Source organism: Falco punctatus, assembly GCF_963210335.1.
Source record: "Falco punctatus genome assembly, chromosome: 6".
NCBI classification, from domain to species: domain Eukaryota; kingdom Metazoa; phylum Chordata; class Aves; order Falconiformes; family Falconidae; genus Falco; species Falco punctatus.
In genome coordinates, this window is record NC_137585.1 from 85,257,768 (window position 1) to 85,281,075 (window position 23,308).

Genomic DNA, 23,308 nt, shown 5'->3' on the forward strand with positions numbered 1-23,308 from the left:
AAATGTTGCTCTATATTAATAGCCTTGTTAACATCGATGAACTGTAAACCCAAACAGAAGCTTGAATGTGAGGAAAAGTCTCTCTCAGAAAAGTTATCTATTTTTAGTGCCTATTGAAATTGATTTTTTTTTCCCCTTTATGTGCATGTGCTTTACCCAGGAGACCTACGAGACACAATCATTCCCTTGAGTAATATGCTATATTGCTTTTGTGAATAATTGTACTCCTATTCAGTAAAACATCTAAAAACATATTTAAGCCTTACAGAAACCACTGGAATCAAACAAATTCTTAAGTGCTTTGCTGAACAGAAGCCAAGGTCCTGAACTCCAAACACTGGCTTTAAAACAGGAACAAAGTTGTTGTAACAAATCTTTTTCTACCTCAGTGAAACTCTTTAGTCCCTGCCCTTTCCTTTTCTACCGTAAATTATCAGTCGCATCTGATAGACTTGTGCAACTGAAGTGATAACGGGTAATAAGAAACATATTGTAAATATTTACATTTAAACTAACTTCTGGTTGCCCTTTTTTGCTTGCAGCTCAAAATCAGTAGAAGAGTTTGCGTGAGGAGGCTGTGTTTTGGCCCAGTTTATTGACATTTCATAAGTCTCTAACAGAATTTGTGTTTGGGTTAGTTTTTATATGCAGATGCATCAAATGTGCTATGGAGATAGATAACATTTTAAAACAGATTCACTTTTAGAGAGGTATCTATATCAAACACAGTGCTTTCCAGTATGTTTTCCTTGGTTTTTGTTTAGATGTGGAATATGTATAAAAAGCAAACCTTCCGTAGCATAAAAAAAGCTCTGCTGCATTTCTCGCTTCTTTAATGACACATCATAAAGAACAATCCTTCCTGGAGATCCTCAGAACTCAGTCACACTGCCAAGTGGCATTGCACTTCAGCATCTGTGTGAACCACAGAGAGAACCGTGAGGTCTTTCCCCCAAGCACTTCGCTCTTGCAGTACATTCTGTGTTACTCCTGCATGTTAACTCTGCCAAGGGCTTCCCTTTTTCTGGGCTCTATTCCTATGGCTGTTCAAGCTGGTGGATATTCTGTCATTTGCTGCTGCCAAATCTGATTATTTTAATTTTTTTTGTTAATTTAGGAAAAATATCAAAGCCCAGTGGAAGCGTGGTGTGTATGGTAGTTTAATTGCATCGAAAATGATCAATGGAGTCTTCAACAGGACATTTTGGTTAATTTTTCAGGTGATGTCTGCATATTAGCAAATACCAAATTTACATGCAAAACTGTTTCTTTTGGAGTTGTTTTCCTTGTGTGCTATAGCTTTGCTTATCAAGTTGAGGATTTTTTTATATCGGACAATTAATTTAACTTTTCTGCTAGTCAAAACTCAGTTAAACTTAAGGTTTTCCTGAAAAATACATTTTCACAGTGTCCACCCCCAAAGCTGGATTTATCTCTCATAGAAGTCGAAGGGCTGATTGACTATTACAGACCAGGCACTGTCCCTGCTGAATGTGAGTGTTAAAAACATTTCTGATTTGAAGTGCAGTATTTAAGCTGATAGGCATTTAGGTGGGAAGCAAGCAAGTGTACTTTCACAAGGTAATCTTCATCTACAGCCGTTTCGGTTTAGATCTAGAGAGAAGAGACAGTTAATGTCTTGGGACAAACTGCATTTTAAACTCTTGACCCTTGTGACTCTGCCTTTTAAATAAAAATTCTGGCTGTGTTTGAGTCTTTCAGCTGTCCCAGTGATAGTGGTTATAAACTGGACCTCTGGCCTGCAGCACCTCTGCCTCCCTGCTGTATTACCCTGGTGGGACCACTACAGTTTGCTGCCTGTCCACCTTTTCCTCTGGGAGCTGGCGTTCCACCTACTTGAGAGAGAGCTTCTTCATCTTTTTTTTTTTTAAGACTTTTTATTGTAGCACAAATTATGTAATGTGAATAGATTTTGAGGCTTTTTTTTTTTTTTTTTTAAACCCTGTATGCCTCTTCTCATGCCAGCTTTTGTAAACTGTCTTCCAAGGACTACTTAGTCTTATTTTTGCCTGGGAGGTATGAGACGGCCTTCTGCGGTGTGCCATCTCTGATCTCTAAACACGTTGTTTCCCATTAGCGTGTTGGAAGCTCTGTGTTCTGCCTTCGTTGGAAAGGGCAGATGAACCAGAGTGAGTCCAGAGCTTCTTCCCAACCAGAAACTCCTGCACTGTTTCCTCAGAGGCAGTTGGCATCAACAGTGCTTACATCACGCGCTCAGGCTCTTTTAATTTTAAACGTATGCAATGCCTGACACCAACTTGGGTGACGTAACACGTTTTAAAAAAGAGGCTTGCTAAGTCAGAGTGTAACGGCACAGGCCTCGGTTCAAGAAAAGCAGGAAAGCGAAGCCTACCTTATGTCATTTACACAATGCAGCAGTTCAGTGGGTCCCTCTATCTTGCTACCGTAAGTGCAAGCTTAAGATCCATTAAGTTTTTGTCCTGGCTGATTTTGGGTAAAATGGGGAAAAGGGAGGATGGTGTTTAGGTTTTGATTTTGCTTTGAGTAAGTACAAATGGAAAAATAGAAGCGGAAGGCTTTAATTCCTAAGTTTAACCCCTTCTTTCCCTCATCCACTCTATTCTGTGCTTCTGGTTAGATTGTCACTCACAAGTGTTTTGGGGGCAGTAGCTTGCAAGACGAACATAACATTGCTGATTCTGGCCTTTTCACACTGAGGATCTCTAAGGAGATGCTGAGACACCTCAGTAGCGTATGAGGGTTTTTGAAGGCTGATATAAACTGTGTTTGACTGACAAAGAAAAGTTCCCTCAACCAAGATTGTACTGGATGACTTTTGGATGTTTTTTTCAAGGGACCTTTTACTTAGCTGTAGTGATAGCAAGTACATGATTGCAACTATGGGATCAGGTTACTGGACTTAGATGTCACTGTAATAGTACATGCTAGTTTAAACAGTAAATGCTGAAATAAACTTTTAGAGTAGTAGTAACACATACCTGCTGTATGTAAATACAGCTGGAAACCGAAGACTATAGATCTCTGCAGGCTAAAGGCAGAATCCTAAGCACATGTAAAGCCAGTTGACTCCCTTTGGTCTGTTCCTCTTTTGGATCAGGTCTTTTGTTTCCACTGCAAATACAGGGACTGAACTTCATCTACGTATGTTCATATTTTATTAGAAACATTTCAAACAATATTGTTAAAATACTGCTGTCCAAGATCTGCTAGCAGTTGTCTATTTTTGGTATGCGTCATACAGAAGGAAAGTTTTGAAGCCTTTCATTAGTTTTGCAGATACTTACAATGAGCCCTTCTAAGCTTATTCAAACACTTGAAAACTTCAGTAAAGAGGCTGATACGAGAGTCCAGTCAGAGCCAGAACACCTCTTAAAAGTGTATATATGTAATAATGATACTCAGAAATGCAGCCTTGAAAGTGAGGTTGCCATAGGGAGGAGAACTAAATAAAAGGAGTTGCATGATCAGCGTTACAGGTTAGGAGGAGGATCGTGCAGCAGCATTGGTAGAATGAATGGATGAATATAAGTGAAGCAACAAAAAATGTTGCAGAGTGGGATAGACCCTTAGAGGAACGTGATGAAATAGCTATTAGGAGTGAAGACACAGTGGGGTTTGCAACTACAAAGCCAAGGGAGGTCAAGAATTCGCTAAATTTTATGAAAGATGTGTGAAGGAAGATGGAATAGTGTTTTTGAGCACTGGCCAGGGAGACATCACTGAAGAGTTTATTGAAAGTGGTTTTGTTGGAGTACTAGGATGGAATGTAGGTTGCTTGTTATTCTTTTGTCCAGTTTCATCCTGCGTATTTCCCAGCTGTTGGAACAGTGTAGTTACTGACTTCGGAAAGGAAAGGGAAGTAGGATGGTGATTAGTGGAGTCAAGGTTCTTACTTTAAATGAGCATGTCTAAGAATGCTTTTAATGAAGGAGGCTGAATCAGGAAGGAAGTGTTTGTGGAGAAGAATGAGAAGGGCTGGGAATGGCTGTGATGGAGATCTCTATGTAGGATGCTGTCACTAAGACTGGAGTAGTTTGAGAGCAGATGACAAACGTCTGTATGTGTGCGTGAGGAGGGGTGGTAGAGGGAATTGTAGGAAGGGTGAAGAACAGGCAAGCTCAAGAAGTGGGGAGGATCGTAATTTGTATGATGCAGGTTTTCATTCAGGAGGAATCAGTGAGTCTTTTTTAGAGAGAGGAGGAGTATGGGATGGAAGACAAATGAGAGGCATGAGATGAGCCAGTTGTGGCAGAAAGGCCACAAGGATCATCGAATTACAGCCTTCTGCGTGGCTGCAGGAATACATTAGCAGAATAAAAATTCTCTGCAAAGGGTCTCCTCCGTCCCTACTTCAATATAATTTGTTGTAATATGCATCTTCCTGGCCACATGATGCAGCAGTGGCATAACTGCTTTCCTTTCCTGCTGTCAGTTGTGATTGCGATTGCACTTGGCTAGGGGATACAGTTCCTGTTCCAGAGCCCTTAAAGTCTAGGGTCCTGGTTCCTTCAGCAGGGTTTCCCAAGGAGCTGTTTCCAGTTTCAGAACTTATTAGCCTGTTGGTACCACAAATCCAGTATCTTAGTTCTTAGTTCTGTGTCTACAGTCAGGGAGGGAGAGGGTATTTCAAAACCCCTACGTGACCTGGGAAAAAATTGCTACCGTTTCATTTTTTGACTGTTGTGGAGAGAGAAAACAGGAAATTTGAAAGAGAAGTGGGGGAGGAATAGGAAAAAGAAGGACAAGAATGTAAATGAGTTTTCGTCTGTTTAGGTTTATCCAAGTACTTGAAAGCACTGGTGGCTTTATTGAAGTTTGTATCCATGAGCATATCTAGCTCTAGGTTTAAAGCCCACAATTCGTAACTACCTGGCAGACTTTTTTTAATGAAATGCTGAATAGAATACATTTGTTATTAGCAGTGTACTGGCTTAGTGGCAGCTGACAGATTTTGTTTACACACTGACATTGGGCTTATAGGCTATCTAAAATACTTTATTATTTTAGTGCCCATGAGCTGGTTACACTGCTGAGGAAGCTAACAGCTTACAGCCCCAACCTTCTGTATGTTTTTTCTCACAAGTATGATTTTAAATGCATCACTCCCACTGATGTAAGCTGTACTGTCTGTAACTTCACCTAGAAGAGTGTGACTGACTGCCTCTCTGTAAAGTTATTTGAATATTTAAGTCACTGTGGAGACAGAAGAGACAGATCAGAAGATTAAAAATAGCTTGTGGATTCAGAGGCTGATACAGCATTTTATGGTCATGTTGTTACATTGAAAGAAGATTGGTGATATATTCACAAACATATTCACATGGATAGCAATTATTTTTTAGTATTTTTCAGTGTCTGCTTAAAAGTATGTACATATTTTTATGTTGGTTATGGAACAATTATGCTGCATGTGTAACATTTTGTGGATTTATATTTAGATTTAGTGGTAAATTAATCTGAGATAATTGACAGTGATTGTACTAAAGCCAAAACAATTGATAGTAGTGCTCAGCATGGTGTGTTGGAATAATATCCAAGTGATGGGATGTAATTTTACAATACAATAACCTATCATCATCAAGCAAGGGGTTTTTTTCCTCTAACGAGGAGATTAACATGTCGTTTCAGAGCTGTCCATTACTCATCCTCCCACCTCTTGTGTTGCTACCATCTCATTTTTCTTTATGGTTTCCTTTTGAGGCACATATATGCCGATTTTTGTGGTTTAGTAAACAAACACACTCTGTACCTTAAATCTAGCTCTTAAAGAGTGGAAATCACCAACTTGAACTTGCATAAAGTAACAAAACATTTATAAAGATGGAACAAATGAGCCGTTTCCTGGGTTTACTTTGCTGCTTAACTTAGGCTTACTGCAGGTGGCCTTTTTCTGTTGTTCTCTTGCTGTACTGCCAATAGCTATTATGGTCCATTTTCTGGTATTGGATAGGTGCTGTTTGTGCTTTTTTCAAGACAATATTTCAATAAGAAGTAGCTCTATTTATTAAAAAACAAGAACAAGATCCGGGAGAAAACCCAGCAGACAAAGATCACAAACTAAACCTTGCAAACAAAAACCAAAATCCATGTTACTCATGTGATGACTTTCATTCGCTTATGTGACATTTATGAGAAATGCACAAAAAAAGGTTGTCATTCACTGGAATTGTGAGAAACCTGCATTATATAATTAGGCACTAGAAGACGTCCGGGAGCAGTGTTCCTGTGTGTCCCCCTTTCTACCTTACTTGCCAATGCATGGTGCAGTAAGGGCTGCCTACCTCAATGACTAGGTTCTCTGTGTGTTGACCCCTCTTCTGTTCCTTCCCCTCAGTGCTTGCTCACAGACACCCTTCTGCTGCTGTTACTTGTTTTTCTCAGGAATTCAGGATCTTACAAATTAAGGGGACGTTTGTCCACAAGGAGGTTCCTGTCTCCTGTAATGGAAGGAGTCAGTGGGTACATGAAAGGATGCTGAGGTCTGTGGATAAGAGCACAAAGTTGTAAATCTGTGTTTTGAGCATAAATTGCATTTTTAATTCGTTTTTTTTTCTCCTAACACTTACATGTAAAGGGGAATCTTCCTGTGTTCTGAAGGAATGTGACCCTGTGAAGGAAAGAAGCTTGTCTTGTACTGCAGTGGAAGAAATAAAACCAGAAGCCTAGAACAATATGGGGAAAACCCAGACCCAGTGTCCTTGTCACATGGAGCAAATTTAAGGATCTGCTTCTGTACAGCATTCTCTCCAAGTTTGTTATAGTGTGTCCAACCAGTTGTCAAACTTCTGATGATGTAGAGATATCAGCCTGACAAGCTGGGACACTAAATTATATATAAAAACATTGGAAAAGTTAACTCTTCTCTGTATTTATTTGCACTTAACCCCAAATGAATCACTGAGAATAAGTATACCAAATTATTTGTACAGATGCAATGCTTCCACAAGCATAACATCACGCTTTGTAGACAACCAAAACCTCGTGGTTATCTGGGGTGATGGGGATGGAATATGGGCTGACACAGGTAGCCTACAGCAGATGGGGAGTTTGCTGCAGACACAAGACTGGCACCACATGCAGCCACCTTGGGTCGTGCCTTCGTTCTGCACCAGCTAGACCTGAGCTGGCTCTGGGAATGAGGAGAACTCACTCAAGCTGAACTTTTTCCTGGCACGGTGGGTAGTACAGTGCCCAGCTCATAAGCCCTTTCCAAGCCCAAAGCATTAGGAAGTTCAGGGACTGGCTGTGGTCCAAAGGGACCAGTTGATCCCAGGAAGTGTCCTTCCTGCATCGGATACTGGAGTTCCCTAAATAGGGTACGAGTTGGCTCCGTGCGTGGCTTGTTAGACTGGGCTCCCACAAGCTGCCCTCCAGCTGTTGAAGCAAATTTGATCCTGAAGGCTACGTAGCCATAGCTGAATAGGGTGCTTCTAATCCCCGGAGCCCTGAAGGGTCTGAGCAGGCTGTGCACGTGAACGGCTTGCCTGTCCTGTATTGCTGCTCTGCAACCACAGAGGATGAACTGGCTGTGGATACTGGGGAAATGACTGTATGTAAGGCCATGTTTATAAACATCAGCTGTAGAAATCCACGCCCCATCAAAAGTCATGAAGATAGTATGAAGCTGTTAAAATCCCGTGCTCTCTGCCTCCTGACTTTTTAGACTACCTTAGCTTCCTATGTTCAAACTTTCCTTGGAAAACTTAAGGACTGGGAAAATGTGCATATAAATAGAGAATCATATTTCATCTAGTGGAACTTCAGTAGAATTATTAAATATAGGCGTTGACAACACTGAAAAGGTAGGTCTAATTTAAGCAATGATTGAAAATCACACGAAGCAGAAGTCTCTAATCTGCGTGAAAGTGGTGCCATCCCTGTAAGCAGAATAATGGGGGTTTTATCCTTGATCTTGGAAAGGACAGACAGCAGAAACTGTGTCATAACTGTAAAGCATTCTGGGTCAAGAATAATTGTATCTGCAAAAGCTATGGCTAAGATTGTTACAAGGTTTTTTTTCTTGTAAATTAAAAAAACAGTAATAATTGTTTCTTTTTATATTACAATTGTCCGTCTAAAGTGGTGTTCCCATATGCTATTGAGGCATGTGAGCATACTGCTTAATGATGATGCCAGAAATAGTCACTGATGATGCACAATTAAAAAGTCACTTATTTTCACTGCTTACAACAATTGAAGTGCTAACAGTAAAGAATACCTTGGAGATGGGAGATGATATCCCTTTGCAAGTGTCAAAGTTTATATCCATTCTGTCCAGGTACATGAGGTAACATCGTAAGCAGAGGTAAGACACCTCAGAATAAGTAGTTTCAAAGAAACTCAGGGAGCAGCAGCTGAACCAGTGGAAGGATTGTTTGTTTCCAGGTGTCAGTATAAACCGGGTATATACACAAGTGGCTGGCCAAAGCTGGAGCCCGTGCAAAGCACCTGTGCCGAAGAAAAAGGCACCGTAAGTTGCCACAGCAACTTGTTTGTCAGGGGTTGCAAACACCAAGAGGCCCTCTCCAGTCCCAAGAAGAAGTGGGGGTGGGGTGAGCTGGGTGTCACAAAGGGAGAGGGAAGGTGAGGGCTTCTAACCCTTTCCTTCCCTGTTAAGTCAAACTTGTTAACAGCACGGTTTGTTTGTGAGTTTTTCTGTGGTTTTTTTAAGAAGCTGTTTTGAATCAGTTTAGTGAGGCTGGTCACAGGCCCGTGAGGTGCCGAGCAGAGGTGGGCCCATATTGTCACTGTGACTGAGACCAGAGATGTCCTACCCAGGGACTGGCCTGAACGCTGAAGGTTCTTGGGGAATTCACACAGAAGGGGAAGCAGCTCATCCTGCCACCTAACTGTTGGCTGGGGGTGCTGGGGGATTCAAGGGACAGCCCAGCTTGCAGCTAGGATGATAGAATAGCAAGAGGGGGAGACAGAGTCCAACATGGAGGTGTGAGTGCACACAGGGAGGAACGCAGGCGGCGGCCTGCTGCTTGCAAAATGTGATCACAGGCAGTAGCAGAGATCACAGCTGTACGTCGTCCTTGCATCTGACAAACAAGAGAGTTCAAACAGCAAGAAATCTAAAATTTTGAATGCTTCACTGTTAATAACTTGAATTATGATGATGGTAAACCAGGCAAGGAAAGACCCTGAAGGCATTAGCTCTGACTATCACTTGATACAGTTTCTTGACTGCAAAGGAACTCATGTAAACCAAGTCAGTCCCTGGCCGGTGCACCGCCAGTTCATGATTTCCCATTGGAGGTCCCAGGACTCAAGTTGCCATTTGTTTGGGTTTGGTTTTTTCTCCCCTTCCCCCCCCCCCCCCGTGCTTCCATCCTGGGTCTAAAAAGCTGCTGTCATAAGAATTACTGAAGCTAAAAAACCCTAGTGCTGCATACCATCTGAAAGCTGTGCAGCCTTGAGTCATATGGAGTATAAAAATAAATCTGTCTTAAAGATCAGTGTTTTTTAAATCACTGAAACCCACATTTGACCTTAGAATTGGGAGGAGAGGGATGTTTATCATGGTAATAGGATTTAAAACAGAATTCCTCCTAGCCTTGTATAATGTATGCAGTATTTCACAAGCCGGTACAAGCATGAGTGGAAGGCTTGTGAATTACCAGAAAACCTGAGATGTTAAGTACAGACTGCTGTTTTGGGCAATGCTATTTATTTATCTGGATAAACATTTCCTTTTCCACTGAAAAAAAAAGTTGGAAAGGATAGAGAGAGTATTTGTGAGACTGGGTGGTGTTCTCCAGGGGCTTAATTGGCCAGGCAGGGCAATTATATCTAATCTTTGTTATATTAACGGCTAAGCATTGCCCCTTCTTAATTCTTCAGATTTACTTGTGCAACCTTCATGTTGTCCCTGTGGCCAGTGATGTGGAATTTAAGATACCTCTGTTGTCAGTTCTTCTCACACTGTTCATTCTTCAGCTGCTCCATGTATTTGAGCAATGCAGCATCCTCATATCCTGAATTCTGTCATCCCTGCTCTACTGTTGGAACAATTATCTCTGTTGTATCTCCTTCTTCCTATGCTTTCTTTCTTCTGCTCAGGGAATGCCCTTCCCAAGGTGCTCAGCAAAGCCGCAACCCTGTACACCTTTAAAACTTCCCTGAAGATCCACTTCTGTGATGCTTGCAAGAAACTAGCTAAGTAATTGGCTTATCTCTTTCATTTATCTCATGAGTGACTCACTCTTTCAATGGTGCCTGCAAGAAATTCATGATTAAATCTACTTCCTCTTACTCTGTTTTTATCTAATAAAATGTTGCTGGATTGTGCCCTGCATTGGCCTTCAGGGAGGTTGACACAATTCTAGGATAACTGGATCACAGCCACCTTTTGGATGCCACTCTTCTTCCTGCCCATTTGTTGCTTGTGTACTTTCTTGCTTCTCATTAGAAACACCACCTTGTCCTCCAGCTGCCTGCAGATAAAGAGGCTTTGCTCTTCAGTCGGCTCTTCATGACTTAGTACCAAATATGTGTAGAAGACCACCTATTTGGAGCTGATGATAGGCTTGGTGTATCAAGTTTAGGAGCTACTCCAGGCACGAGTGATGTTTTTGTCTCCAGCAGGCGTCTCCGACTACAATTTGCAGGAGTGTCTGCAACACTGTTCATAAGGAGCTAATAGCATTTGGTGTGATGTTGACTGTTGTCATCTTGCTCTTGTGCATTTTTCATGTTATCTAATTTTCATGTGTGTAACTCAGAGTTCTCCAAGATAAACGTGTGAAGGTTCTTGTCTTGCTAATGCTCTCTGGCAAGCATAGATAGTGTTATGCGCACTTCCAACAGAGAATTGCAAGGTAGTTTAATTGATCACATTTTTAACTTAATGGATAAGAGTAACAACTGCAAGAAAATTATTTTCTTCATAAAAGAAGGTAGCAAACTGAATCATTTTATAATTTTCATGTGTAGTGTCATGAAGTAATACATTTAGGGATCATTTTTTATTCCTGTGCTATGTGACGGACATCGTTTTATTGTGGCTTCTTGTGCTTGTCATGTCTTTCTAACACACAAAACCCAGTGTGTCTCACTTCTGTGCAAATGGTGACGTGCGTATTTAGTGTCCTCTTCAGCAGGGTATCTCCATCTGTATGAAGCACACGCTGTGTTGTCAGCAGGATCTGTGGGCTGGAGTGTAAGACGTGTACCCATTGTTCGCTTGTTACCAGCATTTCCCAAGGAAACACTATGGCCTTGGCTATGTCAACATCCTAATTTGATACCAGTTTTGTGCCCTAACAGTCTAGCAAGCTAATGGTCACATAGGTAATTAATATTGTTAGACACAACGGCAACATTCCTCTAATTAGTAAAGACTCCAATTTGTTCAGTAAGACCCAGAGCATGAACCCCCATGTTACCCTACAAGCCTTGCCTTGGAGCTGGAGGCTAGAGCTGCACTAAAGGAGCTAAATTCTCTGGTTACTTTTCGCGCCATCTGGGAGAGGGTTACCTGGGGATGAGTTTTGAACATTACCAGAAGCGTTAGCAATGTGCAAGATGGAAAACAAGGGAACTGTCTTTGAATACTCGGGAGTTACTGCTGACTGGCTTCCCTGGCTGCAGTCCCTGGATAGAAGGTGAAAGAGGGCAAAAGGAGGAGTGAGAGTCCCCAGGGGAGTACAGGTTTCTCCAGTGAACTAGCTGAGAGCTTTGAGCATGCCATCAACGTGGACTTTTCCTTTTTCTCTTCCAGTTCAGCTTATGATACCAAAACAAGACAGAAGGTGGCAGTAAAAAAGCTTTCGAGACCTTTCCAATCACTTATTCATGCGAGGAGGACCTACCGGGAGCTTAGGTTGCTTAAGCACATGAAGCATGAGAATGTAAGTGGAGAGAAAGTTCTTTCCCTTCGGATTTTCATGAGAAAAGTTTGAAATATAGCTTAATTTCAGTTAGGTACAATCTTTTTCGAAAAGTATATGCAACTCTAAGCTACCCAAGATACCTAGACCTAGCCATCTTACGTGTAGTGAAGTACTGGCCTTTGAAGTAGAGACTTTCAGTAAAAGGCTGCCTTTTTAAATAAAAGTGATCTAATTTCATCTTGAAGATGCAGCTAGTGAAATCCAAAACAAGTGGTCTTACTCTGACTAAAGCAGTGAGAGTATTCTGCTCGCTGCTGTTGACTGCTCTTGAATATCAGTCCAGGAAAAAAACCCCACACCTCAAACCTGCTTTTGCTGAATTTGGATTCTGTTGAGAAATTAAGAGCAGGTACCGTCATTGAAATTAACAACAGTTTAGTATCTAGATGAAAGATAGTAGAACTCCAGGCCCCAAATAATTGAGTACTATTCTAAGTTTATGTGGCAATTAGTTTCATTGGGAGTATCTACCTGCTTAAAAGTAAATTGATGAATTGAAGCCTGAATAAAATATAGTGCAGTGAAAAGTATCCTGGAGAAGGGGTGCTAAGAAAATTAAATGACAACAGAACAAGAAAACCGACAAAATTGTGCATAATTTAACAAGCCATGTGTCACCTTTTCTGTAATGAGACATTGCTTTTCCTGCCTTTATTTCTCATTGTCCAAAGTCTTGTAATTACTTTTTGTAATTAATGTAATTTTCTGTTGGTCATGAAGATAGCTGTCGCTATACCTGTATAGACCACCTATTGTGCCAGTTGTACTTTTAAAAAACGACCATGTGTCATATTTTTGTTAAGTTTCATCCCCAAAATGCTAAGCACTGTCAACACTAATTAAATGTCGCTTTACAGATTTCTAAAAATAAAATGTCTATTCCCTCATCTTTCAGGTTATAGGATTGCTAGACGTTTTTACACCTGCAACGTCAATAGAAAATTTTAATGAAGTGTAAGTAAAATTTTAAAATCATTCTGACTAGTTAGTAAGTACCACTTTGGTTTTTAAAAGGAAGCATGTACATTTGCAGCCACAGTTGGCTTTGTGTGAAGAACCCCAACAAATCTTCTTGCAACTTTTCCACAAAAAAGGAGGCAGGACGATGGGCCTCATTTTAGTACTTTTTTGAAATTATAGGTATATGGTAAATGATTTGATGCTGCATAAATGCCAATAATTGTGAAACTTTTTCAGTTCAGTTATGTGTTAGCTGTAGATTATTTTTTTTCACAGCTAGATGGGATAGTTGAGGAATGCAGGAAAGTATTCTGTTGGTTAGAGACAAAATAAATTTAGGCTACGTTCCTGACTAACTTAGGACTAGGTGTATTTTGGTGTTACTCGGACATATGATCTATGCAGAGTTACTCTTGGTTTCATCATGTATAAGCACTAGGTAAACAATTTAGCGGAAGAAATAGTAATGAATATATTTTTGTCTTAATGGAAATTAGTGGCCAAACCCCTTTGACTCTGGGGAAGAATTACATAAATGAGAACTGGGTATGATAGATGCATACTTTTGTCCCAGCACTGGGTTTTTTGGAAAAGAATCAACGTTTCTGCAAAATTTGTCAAAAAATAAAACTTCCAGTGGGGGCAGGGAGGGAAGTTACACAAAACACTCTTATTTCAGCCAATCCAATGTTAATCTCTGTCATCAGATATTCTGGGGCCTTGCAGGTACCATAGTTTCAGTGCTTCAGGCTTCCACTTTGATGCTGGGTGAGGCTTCCTATTCATCCCAAAACTTGATGCATTCTCCCCTCACTAAACTGCTGCAGTGTGTCATGGAGAAAAGAGATATAAGCTTTTAATGTACTGTAAGGATTTTTCTTTTTCATGATAATATTAAACCTCATAGCTGTGATTCCATTATTAAATCTTATAGCTGATTTAAAGGGCATAAACTGTGTATTAGTGGAAAATGGAAAAGAAACCTATGTGGGAGTGTGTAGTTACTCTTTAGATGTGATGCTTTTGGAGGCTTTTATGTTCTGCCATTCTTAAATGAAGCATGTTATTTGTTCTCTGTTTTATTCTCACAGGTATCTTGTGACAAATTTAATGGGTGCTGACCTGAATAACATTGTGAAGTGTCAGAAATTAACAGATGACCATATACAGTTTCTCATCTATCAGTTACTTCGAGGTCTTAAGGTACTGGCTGAGTGCAGGAGTTTGAGTCAGCAACCAAAATGTTGTAGTAATGACTGGTTCAGTCTCCAGTACTTAAACACTTTTTTTTAATTTGTCTTGATTGTGGCTATCTGTGCACTTTTATTTCAGAAATTATCAGATCATTTTTCTAACCAGAAATGAGACCTCAAGCCTGCTAATGTTTACATGTGCAATACATGTGAATACTCCCCTTGAACATTAACTTTAGATCAGTGTCTATTTAAGTTATTACTGAGGGAGAATCACTTGCTATGTAGTGTCTCGAGTGGACATGTTCTGTAGGGCACATTGTGTGCTTTAAATACTTCACCTGTCACAAGATAGTAATGAAAAAACTTCTGAAGAATGTGGAATTGATAAAGAATGATATGGCAAGTAACTCACATTTGTGCTTTGGAAAACTACAGCCCTGATTTTTATGGAGAGCATCCCATGGGTGAAGAGATAACCAAGTTAACTGGGTTCTTTGGGAAATGTCTGGAAGTGGTTTATTCAAGTGATGTGTGATGTTGCACACAATCACCTAGGATTTACTCTGCTTGTAAAGTCATTGTTTCCCTTTAATTGTATCAGTTAAAATTTATACATTTAGATAATACAGGCAATTGGCGATTAAACTGTAGCAAAATTTTCTTCCAAAAGAATTAAAATAGATACCACTTTGCTGACATTAAACATGGAAGTGTCTATAAACAGGAGAAGATGTAGAAAATACTTCCAGTTACTAGGTGATAAGCATTTTCTCTGACCAGCATTGATTTTCCGGGGTATAAGCAAAAAGAAAAGAGAAAGGTCAGCTGCTTTAGTAGTTAACATAACAGTAATTAATATTTTAGACATGGAAAATAACTGTGTGTTTGAAAGCAAGACTTGGTAAATACTGGCTCTGAAATATACTAGTTGCCTGATTTTCAGCAGGTCACCTTGTGCCTGAGACTAATTTTTATTCATGCATGCGAGGGTTCTGTCAGTTTAAGTGCAGATTTCAGTGAATAAAAATTGCAGAACTGAGGCCTTAATTGCTTTGTCTCATTTACTTAAGTTAATAGCTTAATTAGGAAGATGGATTCTGGAGTTAATTATCCAGCTTGCGGTTTTGAATATAAGGCTATGTTGTGTTAAAGCTAAATAATAGTAAGAGTTTTGCTCTAAAGTGAATATGAATTTCAGAAATGTACTCAGGTGCATTTCTGGCTCTGTTTCAAAGGGGAGGGGTCGATGGTGGCTCTCATCTGTTCTGGAATTGAAATTCTCATGTCTCATTAGTTGAACATTTGATCATATGCACCTCCTCACTTACATCTCTGCTGGAGTCATTACAACGTGTATTTGCATACCTGAGTAAGCTTTGGGCTCGCTGGTAGGTGTGTTCAGCAGTATGGAGCACAGGCTTTGTGCCCTGCAGAAGCTGTCTGCAGAAGCAGACGAAGCATTGGCATGGAACTGCATAGTTCAACAGACTCCTGAGCTGGCTGGTAGAGGACTGCTTGGTGGCACCAGGAGGAGATGTTGTCATTGTCTCAGCAAAGCAGGGACACAGCTCCTTCTGTCGCAAGCAGTGGTTTGGTTTCCTCTTCATTCAGCTGCTCGCAGCTGTTGGAGCCCGGGGGTGGCCCTGCCCTTCCAATAAATGGTGCATAGGTCTGCAACAAGAAGAATGCCCTTGTGTTTTCTTAGGGTTTTCTCAGCTGATATACAGGTTTTGCATGTAATCTCTGCTTATGAAAAAGCAGGTGAATTCACCTCTAGAGAATAGAACAGATTTTCAGGGTCTTGCTGATCCTGGTCAGTTAGATCATAGATAAATCGGTTGTTAATCCTAACAAGTAAACTGTAGGCAATTACAGAGTAAGCTTTTCTCAGTCTTTGAGTTTTAATGTTTTATGTAAAATAGCAGACACTGATACACTGCTTTGGGCCCCTGCTTTAAAAGTAGACCTGAGGTAGTGCTGTGGTTTAGGTGGGTATTTTGGTTGCTAACCTGTCCCAAGGTGTGAGTCTCTCTCACCACATCAGCATTCACAGTATGGGAAGGTGACTCGAGGAGTCAACCATACTGCTCGCTAGGCCACTGACTTCACTGAGCCGCTAGCTGAGCAACATGGACATCCAGATGAGACTGGAACAAATTCCAAATTGGTAAGAAACTTTCAACAGAAGAATCACTGCAAGTTCTTTTGTAGTAGAATCTAGTCTTCATGGTTATTACCTTTCTTGAAATACCTAGCTCTGGGTAATACAAAACAAGGAGGTTTTGAAGTTCATCATAACTCCGTTTGATCTGAAAATGTAGTGTGACGTAAGTCTTTTCTATTTATAAAACCATCGGTCTCAGAAGCTAAAAGATAAGACAAGTGACTCGTACCTTCCTTCACCTCTAACTTCAAGTCTTACCTTTTCTTTTCCTTTTTGTTTCACAGTATATTCACTCAGCTGGAATCATCCACCGGGTGAGTTCACTCATTGCAATAATAAAAATGGAGTGTGTCCCTCTGTGCATCAAATGTGTTATTAAGACATAGTTATACTTTAAAAGGTTAAAATTGTACTTGACTAACTCTCTGTTTTGCTACAGGACCTGAAGCCCAGTAACCTAGCCGTAAATGAAGACTGTGAATTGAGGGTAGGTATCATGCTGTTGTAATGAAGGATGTTCTAAAAGCCCTCAAGATGACAGTTTTCTGAGAAGATATTAGGTTCTGGTTTTTATTTCTGATTCCATTAATTTCAACTGCTTGCTACTGTTGCTCTCCTGGTATAGAAAACACATTTCCATGAATATCTGTTTTCTCCCAAATGTTAATTTAGTATGAACACAAGTATCTTTGCCAGATGTTCATCCCTAGTTCCTTGCAGATGGTACATAGGCTAATAATTTGGCCCATGAGTGAGTACTTAACTGAGTATGTCTTGAAAGTTTGACCTGTGATATGTATCTGCATCTGCCATGTTTAGATGAAGCCTTGTAACAACTTAACATTTTTTATATCTATAGAATTTACAAGCTAAATTAAATAATGATTTTAATATCAGTATCACCAGTTATAGGCACTAAAAAAAAAAACCACCACACAAAAAACCCATCAAACCCAAACCCCTCCAAAAAGAACCCAGTAATCCACACTTCTCAAATGCTATTTTAATGTACACATCTATATAAATATGTATCTTTTGTGTATCTGTGTGATGCGATATTACAAAATAAGCATGGAGATGTCTTCTATCTTTCTAAGCCTTTAAGCCTAAGAATGAGAAGTTTAGCATTTCTCCATGACAGCCAGAAACATCGTTCTCCCTGTGACTGAGACTGATGTAATCACTTTATTCCAGCTGCGAGGGATTTAAGAAAAGATTCCAAATACTTCCAAGATCAGCAAAAAATCACAATAGTGAATAAGAGCAATGCAGTTAGGTTCTCGCGCTAATCCAGATCTGTGGTAAGAAACTGTAGTTCCTGTTTGGTTTAGTGACACTTGCAGATGCTCAGCAAGCTTCATGATTATCCCTCTAATGTTTTCATGCATGTATGTTCAGCATCTGTGAAATTTTATGGGTCATCTGGGTCTGATCGTGCACTCTAAAATGTGTGCTGTATTTTTGTACTGTAAGTAAAGGAGACTTTTAATCTTTTTTTCTACTATGTGGTATCTGTGCACATCCCTGCTTAGCATTTGTTATGCTGTTCTTTGCTTTGTTTATATTTATAGCTTTACTTCCTCTGTTACCAAGTTATTTTCAGATAGAACAAACTAGTGGATATTTCCAAGTACAAACAAAAAGGGAATAGAAGCAAAAAGAAGGAAAACGTGTGTGTGTGTGTGTGTGTACACATTTGATAGAAGGGATCAGCTATTAAAGAAAAATACTGCTGAAACCCTTATAAAAGTAAGGGCATTAGTGCTAGAGTTTCATGCCATTATTCATGCCTTGTTTGCCTCATGCTTTTATTTTTGCTTATTTAAGAAATACATAATACTTCTGAAATATATTAGAAGTAAAGATATTAACATGTTACTTATATCTTAATATTTTTCTTTAGGCTTTTTATATCTCTAAATTGGATTATACTCTTAAAATTTCTTTACTCCTAATGAAAAGGATTAGCTATCAGCTTAATAAATAATCCTGGGCCTCATCACAGGAGGTTGCCACTGATCTTAGTTCATATTTCTATTTGAAGAGATGCTAACTAGCTCCGATGACTGACTTCACGAACAGCACTGAGGCTCAGATGGTACCCTTTCACAACAGTCTCAGAGTTAGGGATACCTTTTATCTCCACCATTAGTGGGACACAGACAAATCAAAAAATAGAAAGCAAAGAAATGAACAGGAGAAATCTAATTTAAATAACTTCCCATCAATGTAAACTTAGCAAAACATTCCCCTCTACATGCTCTCTCTTGCTATCAAGCCTATGAGTAATATGTGTACCTAAACAGAGCTCCTCTGTTGTTTCTGTGGAAGAGTTCCACTGAAAACAGGTAGTATATGGTTTAAATCTACCTGTTACACAGGATATATGTTTCTCTCCTAGTGGCATCAGAATGTTGTGTGATTTGGGTTAAATGCTTAGACAGACATGAGAGGGAAACAACAGAAATTCTGCTGATTTTTGATCAGCTCGTGGTCTTTAGCTGTTTAAATGGCCAGTGGCACTTACCATTGGCATTTTACACAAACATTCCCCGTTGATATTGTTTCATTTTTTTATAGCAGCAATGCTTATTTTTAGCAAATAAATGTGAGTTTATTAAACTTGAGGCAAAAAGTAAAGTTTGCCTTTAGAGGACAAAGGGCCAGGCTCATCGCAGTGGCAGCACCTTTATGCAGACTTGTAGGGTGCTGTGATACAGCAGGAAGAGCAGATGAGCTCATCTGCAGTGTTGCTGTTTTACTCCATCAGTAGTGAGGGACTATGGATAAACTCAGAAATAAGCAATGTGGAAAATCAGTACCTATAACAAAAGTGAAAAGGGATTTTTAAAAATTATTATTTATTTTATTTTATTTTAATTCTGTAGATTTTAGACTTTGGTTTAGCTCGACAAACTGATGATGAAATGACCGGATATGTTGCAACAAGATGGTACAGAGCTCCAGAAATTATGTTAAACTGGATGCACTACAATCAAACAGGTAAACTGTGAGGACTTGCATTTTGCTACAGCTGGATATAGTGATAAACCAAGAAGAAACTCTGTTTAAGAATTTTTTCAATTCATCACACACATTTCTGTCTCCATCTTTTGGCAGTTGACATCTGGTCGGTTGGATGCATCATGGCAGAGCTATTGAAAGGGAAGGCCCTATTTCCAGGAAATGATTGTATCCTTAAGATAAAACTTAAAATGCAGATATAAAAATGTCTCTAATTCTTCCTTTTGTTCTAAGATCTCAGTGTTTCTATGGAAATGGTTTTGAGGTAACAAGCTTTTAAAACAGTAAACAAATTTTTGCTAATCTTTCAGTTTAGTGTATATGAGAGCTGAATGAGGGACCCACTGGTAGGAAAAAAAAACCAGTAACAGATGTTCCTAAACAAAATAAGTGACATTTGTTCTTTGTTGTTTATCTGAATTTAAATAATAGCCTAGTTACAACAGAGCAGATTTCTTCCATGTGTGTGTCTTACTGAAATAACATAATTTAAAACTGAAGCTGAGTAAAGGCAAAAGTTTATGATTAACTAATATAATTTTAAAAAATAGAACTGCTTTTAGACTGGAAGTTCCCAAAGTGCAAAGAAATTAACTTTTAAATAATAAATGAGTTAATAGGCACATTGTGTCCTGTTATTAAAAAAGCCAGCAGTTCCAGAAATGCTACAGGAGCAACAAAACCCTCTTTTTTCCTCAGTGCTGTGCTGTGGTCCCTGCTGGAGCGTCAGGGATTTCCATTGGCGTTTCCTGTGCTGGCAGGAGGAAAAAAAAAAAAAGAGCCGTTGCTGAGGAGAGCAGTAAAATAATAAAAGAAAGCTGAAGAAAAACACATAATGAGGAATAAGGAAAGAACTGCATCGGAGGAGGAAAGCTTTTAATATGAGAAACAAAGGCACATTCTTCTGTACTGAATATTGACTTTTCTCGCTACTCTGAAACCCCTCAAAAAGCAAACACTTCTGCTAAAACTAAGCTGTTGCCAGGTGCAAAACAACATGACATTAGAATTGCCTGAAAAACTGTGCAGGGAGAGCTGAGACACCAAGTCTCCCTGCTGACTTTTTCTTTGTGCTCAGCGTCGTTGGGCTCTATTGTAACCACAGGCATTGTCCAGATGTTCATCATCTGGATGGTGACTGTGCTTCAGACTGATTACATGATATGTATTATTTGGAAAAATGAATAGCTATAGTTTTCAAGACTTGAGATAATTTTTGCTGTTATAAAATATTTTCCACAATTATATGATTACATCAATTTAAATAAAGTTTTAAAATAAACTTGAGTCTCTAGGGAAGATGAAGTATACTTCACAGATCATACATGACAATGAAAAATAAATATTTTCAAAGTTTTTAATCTTGAGACTGATATAAAACAGATTTTTAAAGCTACCAAATGAGAACTTTCTATTTACCAGCCCTCAGATTAGCAATCTAGCCCTATGTACTCACAGGATCACAGAACGGTCGGGGTTGGAAGGGACCGCTGGAGATCAACTGGTTCACTCCCCATCTTCATCCAGAGCAGGTTGCACAGGGACACGTCCAGGCGGGCTTTGAATGTCCCCAGAGAAGGGAGACTCCACAGCCTCTCTGGCAGCCTGTCCCAGTGCTCTGTCACCCTCAAGGTAAAGAACTTTTTCCTCACATTCAGGTGGAACTTCTTGTGTGGCAGTTTGTGCCCGGTGCCCCTTGTCCTGTCACTGGGCAGCACTGAAAAGAGCCTGGCCCCATCCTCCTGACACTCAACCCTGAGATATTTACAGTCATTGACAAGATCCCCCCTCAGCCGTCTCTTCCCCAGGCTACACAGGCCCAGCTCCCTCAGCCTTCCCTCACAGGGGAGATGCTCCAGTCCCCCCACCATCCCTGTAGCCCTCTGCTGGGCCCTCTCCAGTAGTTCCCTGTCTCCCTTGAACTGGGGAGCCCAGCACTGGACACGGCGCTCCAGATGTGGCCTCACCAGGGCAGGGCAGAGGGGCAGGATCACCTCCCTCGACCTGCTGGCCACGATCCTCCTAATGCCCCCAGGATCCCACTGGCCTTCCTGGCCACCAGGGCACACCGCTGGCCCATGGGCAACTGGCCGCCCACCAGCACTCCCAGTCCCTTCCCCGCAGAGCTGCCCCCCAGCAGGTCACCCCTGGCCTGTGCTGGTGCTGGGGTTACAGGTGCAGGACCCCACACGGGCCTTTGTTGAACTCCATCAGGTCCCTCTCCACCCAGCTCTCCGGCCTGTCCAGGCCTGGCTGAAGGGCAGCGCGGCCTCCTGGGGGATCAGCCGCTCCTCCCGGTTCTGTATCACCAGCAAACTGCTGAGGGTGCCTCTGTCCCCTCATCCAGGGCACCGAGGGAAAGGTTGGGCAGGACTGGACCCAGCACTGACCCCTGGGGAACACCATCTCCAGGCCTCCAGCTGGTCCCTGGGCTGCTGATCACAACCTCTGAGCTCTGCCGTTCTGTATCGTATTAGACTGTTCTTCAGAAAGCCCTCAGATCACTGAAACATAAATGTGCTTTTAAAATTGTTTAAGAATATGTGAAATTGGGAACTGGGACAGGAAGCACTATTTTGCATGCTGTTTTCTCACGTACAGGCAAACCTGACAGATTCATATTGTACCATGGAGAATTTAATGCTCCAGGACTAGGCCTAACCAGACATGAATGAGTATCCTATGAACTACAATGGAGTTGTCTTGCTGAAGAGTTCTAAACATCTTAACTATCTGCGTGAAAGCTCATTACTTGTTTAAATCCAGAAGGACCATGTGCTGTTTATTTCCCTGAAATAATGCAGATATCGATCAACTAAAGAGAATAATGGAAGTTGTGGGCACACCCAGTTCTGAGCTTCTGAAGAAGATATCATCAGAACATGTGAGTTCACAGCTTTTTCCAGTTAACTGACTTTCTGTCATTCTTTGCTCTAATTGTCGTGGTTGTGTTACACAGATACTCTGATCTGGAAATGAGCAAACACTTCATAGTGATCTCTGTTTTTTGCTGCTGGAATGCTACTATTCAAAAAAACCTCCTTTTAGAAGTATCCAAATGCTTTGACTGTCAGCTGGATTAATTTTGGTACTTGTTCTTATGTACTCAGTTTTTGATGGGAGCTTTGTAATTCGTCCTGATGATCTTTTACTTTGCTGCTATACTTACAATAAAAAAAAATTCACACTGGTGCTCAGCTCAGAGCACTATATTGTTGCTATAAAATCTGATGTCTCTGTAATTTTTATGCTTTCCATTGTTGTAAAGGATCTAAACAGAGATATCAGAATTAGATCATGTGTTCTGCATGAATGCTCTTATTTGGATCCCTAATTTGAAATTTGTATTTATTAATCTGTCTGAATGCTTGTGTGAGGTCCACTTTGATGGTAATATCTGTAGTTAAGTGTAACTTTTAGCTCTCCGTATGACTTCTTTAAAATAATAATCTAGTAAATGAACAATTTCCACTTTGTTTCTCTGCTCAAGCTACACTTAAAGGATTTACTTTAAGCAATAACCATCGATATCCAGCTGTGGAATGAGATGTGGTATTGATTGATAAAGGCAGGTGATGAGCACAGTGTAAAAGGTCAGATAAACAACAGCACACAGAGGCCTCCTGAGCTGAAGATGTTTTCTTAAACCTTTTCTGTATATGCCTCAGACTAATACTAATGGCTACTTTTCAGCTTGTGTGTATGTCAGTAGGTTTTGTTTGAACTTACTAATGAATACGCTTGTGGGTTAAGTAAGCAAAAGCAGTAGGAGAGCTGGAACAACACTGTACTTCTGGCAGGTCCAAGCATAACAAAACCTCATCAACACAGGTCAGTGCACAGCACCGAGTTTGTGGGTACCCAGCACCTGGGAATGGCCAGTGCAGGAGGAGGAGGATCCATCCTTGTGCCAGGGCTTGGATCAACCAGCAAATCTCAGACTGTGCCGTCCTAGGCGTAGGTCCTTGTATAGCTTTTATGTGTTATTAAGATCCTGTGGGTTTTTGCAGTAACACATTCAAAGTAGTGTATGCAAATGTATGATTTACCCACAACTAGTCAGT

At 40.4% G+C, this 23,308-nt stretch overlaps 1 protein-coding gene across 2 annotated transcripts in view; it reads left to right on the forward strand.

Annotated features, from left to right (window-relative positions):
* MAPK11 (mitogen-activated protein kinase 11) overlaps nucleotides 1-23,308 on the forward strand; it is a 56,758-nt gene that overhangs the window by 25,556 nt on the left and 7,894 nt on the right. The window contains exons 2-9 of one of the 2 annotated variants that reach the window (XM_080393963.1): nucleotides 11,729-11,858; nucleotides 12,796-12,854; nucleotides 13,952-14,063; nucleotides 16,505-16,534; nucleotides 16,660-16,707; nucleotides 19,109-19,223; nucleotides 19,341-19,412; nucleotides 22,049-22,128. In XM_080393963.1, the coding sequence (XP_080250089.1) occupies nucleotides 11,729-11,858; nucleotides 12,796-12,854; nucleotides 13,952-14,063; nucleotides 16,505-16,534; nucleotides 16,660-16,707; nucleotides 19,109-19,223; nucleotides 19,341-19,412; nucleotides 22,049-22,128 (646 nt within the window). The remainder of the gene's footprint in view (nucleotides 1-11,728; nucleotides 11,859-12,795; nucleotides 12,855-13,951; nucleotides 14,064-16,504; nucleotides 16,535-16,659; nucleotides 16,708-19,108; nucleotides 19,224-19,340; nucleotides 19,413-22,048; nucleotides 22,129-23,308) is intronic. The other variant, XM_080393962.1, reaches the window with a different exon arrangement.